General features: G+C 57.5%; 1 protein-coding gene across 1 annotated transcript in view; it reads left to right on the top strand.

Moving 5' to 3' along the window:
- NBEAL2 (neurobeachin-like 2) overlaps positions 1-8,948 on the top strand; it is a gene marked incomplete at its 5' end in the record, with an annotated part of 22,232 nt that overhangs the window by 3,193 nt on the left and 10,091 nt on the right. The window contains 17 exons of the mRNA XM_009888679.1: positions 9-115; positions 204-336; positions 420-539; positions 623-953; positions 1,053-1,135; positions 1,242-1,334; positions 2,148-2,319; positions 2,880-3,013; positions 3,111-3,270; positions 3,346-3,448; positions 4,009-4,162; positions 4,298-4,456; positions 4,546-4,705; positions 4,883-4,968; positions 5,273-5,941; positions 6,020-6,198; positions 6,285-6,444. Of these exons, the coding sequence (XP_009886981.1) occupies positions 9-115; positions 204-336; positions 420-539; positions 623-953; positions 1,053-1,135; positions 1,242-1,334; positions 2,148-2,319; positions 2,880-3,013; positions 3,111-3,270; positions 3,346-3,448; positions 4,009-4,162; positions 4,298-4,456; positions 4,546-4,705; positions 4,883-4,968; positions 5,273-5,941; positions 6,020-6,198; positions 6,285-6,444 (3,003 nt within the window). The remainder of the gene's footprint in view (positions 1-8; positions 116-203; positions 337-419; positions 540-622; positions 954-1,052; positions 1,136-1,241; positions 1,335-2,147; positions 2,320-2,879; positions 3,014-3,110; positions 3,271-3,345; positions 3,449-4,008; positions 4,163-4,297; positions 4,457-4,545; positions 4,706-4,882; positions 4,969-5,272; positions 5,942-6,019; positions 6,199-6,284; positions 6,445-8,948) is intronic.

The following is an 8,948-nucleotide window of genomic DNA, read 5'->3' as shown; positions in this document are numbered from 1 at the left end:
TGGTGCCTGCTGTCCAGAAGTGGCCCGGTGGTGCCTTCGCCTTTCACGCCTGGTTGTGCCTGAGCGAGGAGGAGCCCGAGCCACTGGTGAGGCCGAAGAGGAGGCAGCTCTATAGGTGATGCTCAGTGGAGGGACCTGGGGGGGCTGCGGTGAGGATGAGAAAGGGCAGCACCACCATCCCCACCATGCCTCTCCTCCACCAGCTTCTTCACGGCCGGTGGCACAGGCTTCGAGGCGTTCTTCACTGCCGGTGGGGTCTTGGTGGTGGCCGTCTGCACCAAGAAGGACTACATGACGGTGGCATTGCCAGAGTTTGCCTTCAACGACTCGGCTTGGGTGAGCATCATCCCCATCCCCGTCCACATCAGGAGGGCAATGAGGACACCGGGACGCCTAACACCACCTCCCTCTCCCCCCAGCACTGCGTTGACATTGTCCACGTCGCCGGCCGCCGGCCCTTTGGCCAGAACATCGTCAGCATCTACACCGATGGGCACCTGCGGAAGACGGCGCAGCTCCGCTTCCCCTCCCTCCATGAGGTGGGGGACCCCTCCGGCATCCAGCCCAACCCCTCCCCATGGTATGAGGCCAGGGGCTGAGCACAACTCCTTCTCCCTTCCAGTCCTTCACCTCCTGCTGCATTGGTTCTGCGGGCCACCGGACCACCACCACCACTGCCACCACCACCGGCCACCCGCCAGCATCCCACGGGCCAGAGATGGTCTTCCCCCCGCGGCCCGCACTCGGCCGCTCCCAGTCCGTCCCCGCTGCTCTGGGCCCCCATGCCTGGACCCCCACTCAGCCCCCCACCGAGGGGGTGGTGGCCACCACGGCGGCTGGCAGCCAGGACACCGAGTGGGGCAGCCCCACCTCCCTGGAGGGTCACTTGGGCTCCGTGGCCATCTTCTGCGAGGCTCTGCAGCAAGCCCAGGTCAAGGCGCTCTTCTGTGCAGGTACGTCAGGGTGGGACACGGGGGGCGTCCACAGCAGTGCTGGTGGCAACTGTGGTCTCCTCAAGCATGCCCCAGCTCACCCCAGTCTTCTTCCCCTAGGACCAAATGTCACATCACCGTTTACACTGGAAGGTGACTTGGTGGAGCTCAGCAGCAAGCTCTTGCTGTACTATACCCCACAGGTGAGGAGAGCCACCCGCCCCGGGGACGGGGACAGCACTGGTAGTCCCTCTGCCATAGGTGACATCTCCAGGAGCATGAGGATACTCCCATGGTGCTCTCTTCTAGGCCTGCAGGAACAACATCTGCCTGGACCTCTCTCCCAGCCACGGCTTGGACGGGAGGCTGACAGGGCACAAGGTGGTCAACTGGGACATCAAGGTATGCTAAGCACAGGGTGGCCTGTCCTGGTCTATCCACCCCATGGCATGGAGGCAGCTGGGTCTCTCCTGGCGTATGGGGCAGGGGCAGGACCCCCAAGTAGTGTTGGATGGCCATGGTGGTTCCCCTAGACCCTATAGGGAGCCTGCTGCATGGTATTGGGTCCACCAAGGACTTGCATGACCCGTGGGGCCACCAAGGACCTGCATGCCCCAAGGGTCATCTAGAGACCTGTCTGCCCTATAGGTCCTCAGCATCCAGGGTGGACACCATGGATGGTGCAGGGGAACAGGTGCTTTCTGGGGACCCAGCAGGAGAGCGGGGGAAGGACTTTTTACTGGGACATGTAGCGATAGGACGAGGGGGAATGGCTATAAACTGGAAGAGGGCAGGTTTAGATTAAACATTAGGAAGAAGTTTTTCACTTTGAGGGTGGTGAGGCACTGGAAGAGGTTGCCCAGAGAGGTTGGTGAGGCCCCATCCCTGGAGGTGTTCAAGGGCAGGCTGGAGGTGGCCTTGGGCAACCTGGGCTGGTGGGAGGTGTCCCTGCCCATGGCAGGGGGGTTGGAAGTCGATGATCTTCAAGGTCCTTTCCAACCTAAACCATTCTATGATTCTATGACCTGTTTCAGGTTTGTGCTGTAGGATGGGTCAGGGCATACCCCAATCTTTGCTAGCTGCAGGGCCTGGCTCTCCCTGGCTTGGGCCGAGCCCATGAGCAGACAGAACAAACCCAGGGTGCTCATGCAACCTCCTTCTTTACGCTGCTGTCACCACACGGCACCCAGCAAAGCCTCTCGCCTCCCTCCGCAGGACGTGGTCAACTGCGTGGGTGGGATGGGCGTGCTGCTGCCCCTGCTCGAGCAAGTGGTGTCCAAGAAGGAAGAGCCCGAGGATGAGCAGGAGACCAACGACCTGGTGGGGCCAGAGCTGACGTCCTCCAGGAACGCCCAGGGCATGCTTATCCCGCTGGGCAAGTCTTCAGGTGAGGACCTCAGGGGACGTGGAGTAGCAGCCATCCCGCTCGGGTGGCTGGAGGTAACCCCGCTGCCATGTGGGTGCTGCCTGCAGCGGGCTGGTGGCTACCATGGGCATGAGTGGTCTTGTCTGGGGCACCGAGATTTATGGGATAACGGAGAAACTATTGACGTCTTGTAATGTTGTTATGACCCAATTAGTCATAAACGAGCAGTTCTGGGAAGATGAGGGTGGCTCCAGCGTGCCTACCTCTGGCTTGCCTTTGCGTGGAGTCTCTGGTGTCTTATAGTAGGGCTGGGTTCATGCAGGAGCCTTCTCCTACGTAGGTGAAACGGGCTTTGTCCCGATACCCAGCTGCTTATTTCCAAGGAGCTCAGAGCAATGGAAGTTTCCACTCACTTAAACTTGGGGGAAATAAGGGAACAGGCTGAAAAATTTGCAGAGAACTTTTATGGTGGAATCTCCAGGATGCCCTTTGCAGGCAGACACAGGCAGCTCTGTAGGAAGGTGTTTGGGCAGGCCCAAGGGCTCACAGCTACTGGTGGGGCTCTGCCCTGTGTCTTGCAGAGAGCAGGCTGGAGAGGAACAGCGTGGCCGCCTTCCTGCTGCTGGTGAAGAACTTCATCCAGAACCACCCAGTGAACCAGGAGAGCCTGGTGCAGTGCCATGGGCCGGCCATCATCGGGGCACTGCTGCAGAAGGTGTGCGGGGGCTACCAAAGGTTTTGTCCCATGGTCCCCAGGTCCGTTCCCCAAGAGGGACGCCAGGGCTGCAAGCCTTCCCTCTCGCTCATGGTAGGTCTCCGGTCCGCTGCTGGACATGAGCACGTTGATGGCCTCGCAGATCCTCATGGAGCAGGTGGCCTCTGAGGGCAGCGGGCTCCTGCTGCACCTTCTCTACCAGCATCTCCTCTTCGATTTCCGCATCTGGAGCAACAGCGACTTCGCCGTCCGCTTAGGTGGGAACTAGGGGTGTTTGGGGGTGTTCTCCATCCCAAGCAGCCTCCATGGCTGCTCACACCTTCTCCCTGCAGGTCACATCCAGTATCTGGCTAATGTCATCAAGGACCACAAGCAGCGCATCCGTAAGAAGTACGGGGTGCAGTACATCCTCGACTCCGTCCGGACGTTCTACGGGTGAGCTGCTGCTTGTAGCCTGGACCCTTGAACGCTGACGTCGTGGTGGGCCTCACCCCTCAGAGCTGCGGTTTGGGGTAGACACCCTTTGCTTGGGGCAATATCCCTCCTGCAAGTACCTCATGGGATAATCTCCCGGTGTGGGACCATGGCGGTGGGTGCATGACCTTCCAGTCCCCATGGCCATGCCCCATCCCAAAGCCTCCATCCAGACCCGCAACTGGTCAGCCCCAAAATCCACCCTCAGCATCTCTCCAGCAGCAGCAACCAAGAGCGTGGTGGTTTCTGCAACAAGCTGATGCCCTCTTCTTGTCTGACCTGATGCGTTTCTGCACGCCTGTGGCACTTGGGGGTGCAGACACCCTGCAGACACCCAAATGCACGGGGTGGACATTTCCCGCTGGGTAGGGTTGGCCAGAAGGGATATCTACACCGGGCTGCGCCGGAGCTCCTCAGGCTCCATGGTGGGATTTGGGATCGTGCTGTCGATGGGTGACAAGGGGCAGGAGGGTGGCTGTGCACATCCCCAGAAGGAATGCCCACGCGTGTCTGTCCATCAGCACCTCCAGGGAGAAGACAACGGCCACTGATGACATCAAGACAGTGCAGACCTCCCTCTTCAGTCTGGTGAAGGATTTCTTCTGCAGGAGCTTCTCCGGGGAGGAGATGCAGAGCTTGTTGAGCTACGTGGCCGGGGCACAGGATGAGCAGCAGGTACGACATCGAGCCACCCAGGTCCCTAAACACCTCGGAGTGCTATGGGGTGGTCCAGAAGTGGGTGGGGAGAAGCCACTGAGGTCCTGGTGGGGCACATGGAGGGCAACGGACAACCGGCCCTGTGTCCTGCAGGTCTGCGGGGCGCTGGAGGTGATCCACAGCCTGCTGAAGGGCTCACCTGCCCAGGAGCAGCTCTTTGCCTTCCTCTTTGAGCCAGGCCATGTGGAGGTCCTCTTCTCGCTGCTGGTGCAGAAGAAGTTCTCAGATGAAGTGCGGGAGAGGGTCTTCAAGGTAAGGCGGGTCGCCAGCGCTGACTTCTTGCCATCCCCAGTGGCCACGGGCTTTGCCACAGCCGAGTGGCCACCTCGGTGTCTCACCAGGTCCTCTACAAGATGCTAAAGTACGAGAAGGTCCCTGAGCGCAGCAAGAACCGCCTGAAGCTGAAGGACATCGGGTACCAGGGGCTCATTGCCTGCCTCAGTGACGTCCCCGGCTCCATGCTGCTTTTCCGCTGCCTCTCGGAGCAGGTCCTCGGGGCAGGTACCACGTGCCCTGCCAAACCAGGCTGGTCTTGGCCACCCATCCCAAACACGTGCCACGGGGTCATCACTGGTGGCTTCTCATGAGACTCAGCTGGTCTTGGGGCTGGGGGTCTTTGGTGGCTTTTGGGGACAGAAGGACCTGTCCCACCACCATGCTCTCTCTCCTTGTGCGTAGACCCTCCCAACTACAAGGACCTGGTGGCTGTCGTTTACCTGTCCCACCGGGCTGAGCTGACTGTCCGGCTTGATATCTGCCGCAAGGTGAGCAGGGCCATGAGCACAAGGGGCTGTGACCGAGTTGTCACCCTGGGGCTGAGCTCCCTGGGCACCCAGCCATGCCCAAACGCAGGGGTCATGGAGATGGTGGTAACACCCCATGTGCGTGGGGTGCCAGCACGTGGACGTGCCAGCGTGGAGGTGGTGCAGCCTCACCACCCCATGATGGTTATAGAGGATCTGGGGTGCTCGGAACAGGGCATCCTGCCCCTTGGAGGGGGGCAAGCCCAAGAGGCTACCAGGAGCTGGGGCAACATCATCAGGTCTTCCCTCTCGCTTTCTCTTGCAGCTCTTCCACTTGATCTACGCGCAGCAGGACATGGTGAAGCAACTGGCGAGGTTGGCTGGCTGGCAAGACACGCTCACCAAGCTCTACGTCAAAGAGTCCTACGAGTCCCGCCAGCACAGCCTGAGCACTGCAGGCAACGGGGGCTGCTTGGAGCTCCTCAACCTCTCAGACCCCCCTGGCAAAGAGGGGACGAGCCCACCGCCATCCGAACTGCAGGAGTTGGATGTCTTCCTGCCACTGGGCTATGAGGCCTCGGACCAGGAGCTCTCTGAGGGCTTCTCTGACCACTCCATCTCCCCAAGCGGCCGCACCAAGTCCTTCCACTCCTACAACTTCAAGTCTTTTGACTCCTCCGACCGGGCCAGCCGCTCATCCTCCAACCCCGGCGATGGTCCTCCCTTTGATGGTGTCTATCACCCACTCTCGCCCTTCTCCACCTCACCCTTTGACCTGGGACTCGACCTGGCCAGCACCAGCTCCATGGCCACGGCCGAGAGCGGCACACAGACCCCCGCCAGCGGCCCCGACACCCCCTCACCCCTGGAGAGCTTCAAACCCTTCCCGGGAATGCGAGCACGCAAGAGCTCCAGCCTCTCAAATGTCCTGGATGAGAGCAGCTACCAGGATGCGCTGCCCAGCGACAATGTTTCCAATACCAGCAACCCCCAGGTGAGCCCCAAACCATCGTGCCCACCACCCTGGGCTATGCTGGACACCGGACCTCTCACCCTTCTTCCCTGTTGGCAGCAAACGCCTGAAGAGGAGCTGTGCAACCTCTTGACCAATATCGTCTTTTCGGTGACCTGGCGTGGAGTGGAGGGCTGGGACGACGTGGCATGGAGGGAACGTGGGCAGGTCTTCTCCGTCCTCACCAAGCTGGGGACAGCGTGCGAGCTGGTGCGGCCCCCCGATGAGATCAAGCGGAGGTGAGTCCTGCTCGGGTCTGGAGTGGGGTTTGGTGGGGTGCACCCCAAGGGAGGACCACCCTACGGAGCTGTCTGCTCTCCTGTAGCCTGCTGGAGATGATGCTGGAGTCGGCACTGACGGACCTGAAGGAGTCGGGACCGGCCACCTTGCCTGGTCTCACCCACAATGCCCTCAAGCTGCTGCGGCTGCTGCAGGACTTCTTGTTCTCCGAGGGACACAACAACCAGGCCCTGTGGAGCGAGAAGGTGGATGGGCAAGAGCTGGGGTTCCTGATCAGGACAGGCTGAGAGAGTTGGGGGGGTTCAGCCTGGAGAAGAGAAGGCTCTGGGGAGACCTTAGAGCCCCTTCCAGTCCCTAAAGGGGCTCCAGGAGAGCTGGGGAAGGACTTTTTACTGGGGTATGGAGTGATAGGATGAGGGGGAATGGCTTCAAACTGGAAGAGGGGAGATTTAGATGAGATATTAGGAAGAACTTCTTGGCTGTGCGGGTGGTGAGCCCTTGGGGCAGGTTGCCCCGAGAAGCTGTGGCTGCCCCATCCCTGGAGGTGTTCAAGGCCAGGTTGGACGGGGCTTGGAGCAACCTGGGCTGGTGGGAGGTGTCCCTGCCCAGGGCAGGTGGGGTGAAACTGGATGATCTTCAAAGGTCCCTTCCAACCTGAACCATTCTATGAGTCTATGATCCCAAACCCAAGCTCTGAACCCTAGTACTAGCCCCTAGCCCCCGATGTTAGCCCTAACCCTAAACCCTGCCCCTACCTGCAGCCCTTGAACCTAACCTTAGAAAACAACCTGTGCCTTAATCCTAAACCGTAACCCTAACCCCTAACTGGTACATTCAACCCTAACCCTAAACCTTAGCCCTACGCCCTCGCCGTAAACCCCAACTCTAACCCTCAGCCTTAAGGCTAACCCTCCCCTGTTGCTGTGAAACCCAATCCTATACCCTGGCCCTAACCTCAACCCTAACCCTTAACCCTAGCCCTACACCGTTACCATAAACGCCATCCTATACTCTAACCCTATATGCTAACATCTGACCCTAAACCCTACCCCTAACTCATCACCTGTAAATCTAACCTGAACCCTTGCTGTTAACCCTAACCCTGATCCTAAAACCTATCCCCTAAACCGAAACTTTAACCTTAACCCTTCACCCTTACTGGAAACCCAAAGCCCTAGCCCTACACCCCAAGCTCTAACCCCAAACCATAACCCCAATTTATAACCGTACCTCCTAAATCCTAATCCTAAACCTTAACACTACATCCTTGCCGTAAACCTCAACCCTAACCCCAAGCCTATACCCTAGCCCTAACCCCAACCCCAACCCTTAACCCTAACCCTACACCCGTACTGGAAACCCAAATCCTAATCCTATACCCTAAACCCCGACCTTAACTCATATTTATAAATTGAACCCTATCTCCTAAATCCAAATCCTAAACCTTAACCTTACATTCTTGCCATAAACTTCAGCCCTAACCCCAATCCTATACCTTAACCCTAACCCTACACCCTTACTGGAAACCCAAATCCTAATGCTATACCCTAAACCTCGACCTTAACTCATATTTATAAATCAAACCATACATCCTAACTCCAAATCCTAAACCTTAACCCTGTATCCTTGCCATAAACTTCAGCCCTAACGCCAATCCTATACCCTCAGCCCAGCCCTAACCCTACACCCTTACTGTAAACTGAAATCCTGATCCTATACCCTAAACCCTGACCTTAACTCACATTTATAAATCGAACCATACATCCTAAATCCTAATCCTAAAACTTAGCCCTACAGCCTTGCCATAAACTTCAGCCCTAACGCCAATCCTATACCCTCAGCCCAGCCCTAACCCTACACCCTCACTATAAACCGAAATCCTAACCCTATACCATAAACCCCAACCTTAACTCATATTTATAATTTGAACCATACATCCTAACTCCAAATCCTAAACCTTAACCCTACAGCCTTGCCGTAAACCTTAACCCTAACCCCAAGCCTATATCCTAACCCTAACCAAGGTCCCAACCCTTAACCCTAACGCTACACCCGTACTGGAAACCCAAATCCTGATCCTATACCCTAAACCTCGACCTTAACTCATATTTATATATTAAACCCTACCTCCTAAATCCAAATCCTAAACCTTAACCCTACAGCCTTGCAATAAACTTCAGCCTTAATCCCAATCCCAACCCTTAACCCTAACCCTACACCCTTACTTTAAACCAAAATCCTAATGCTATACCCTAAACCCCGACCTTAACTCATGTTTATAAATCAGACCATACATCCCAAATCCTAATCCTAAACCTTAACCCTACATCCCTGCTGGAAACCCCAACCCTAACCCCAACCCTAGCCCTACCATAAAGCCGTATCCTGAGCCCCAACCCGCAACCCTCGTGCCAAACCCTCGCTCGTTCGGCATTAGCGTTACGAGTTGGGGCTCTACCCTACCCCCAAACCCCCATCCCCACCCCTACCCGTAACACAAACCCACGTCAAGCAAAGCCAAGGCAGGACAGGGAACTGCTGGAGAGGGTCCAGCAAAGGGCTACGGAGATGATGAGGGGACTGGAGCATCTCTCTGATGAGGGACTTGGGGCTTTTGAGTCTGGAGGAGAGAAGACTGAGGGGGGATCTTATCAACACTGATAAATCCTTCAAGGGAGGGTGCCAGGGGGATGGGGACAGTCTGTTTCCAGTGGTGCCCAGTGACAGGACAAGAGGGAACGGGCACAAA

This window comes from Charadrius vociferus, unplaced genomic scaffold, assembly GCF_000708025.1.
Source record: "Charadrius vociferus isolate BGI_N301 unplaced genomic scaffold, ASM70802v2 scaffold277, whole genome shotgun sequence".
NCBI classification, from domain to species: Eukaryota; Metazoa; Chordata; class Aves; order Charadriiformes; family Charadriidae; genus Charadrius; species Charadrius vociferus.
The sequence above is the reverse complement of the archived record's forward strand: the minus strand, read 5'-3'. Positions and strand labels throughout refer to the sequence as shown.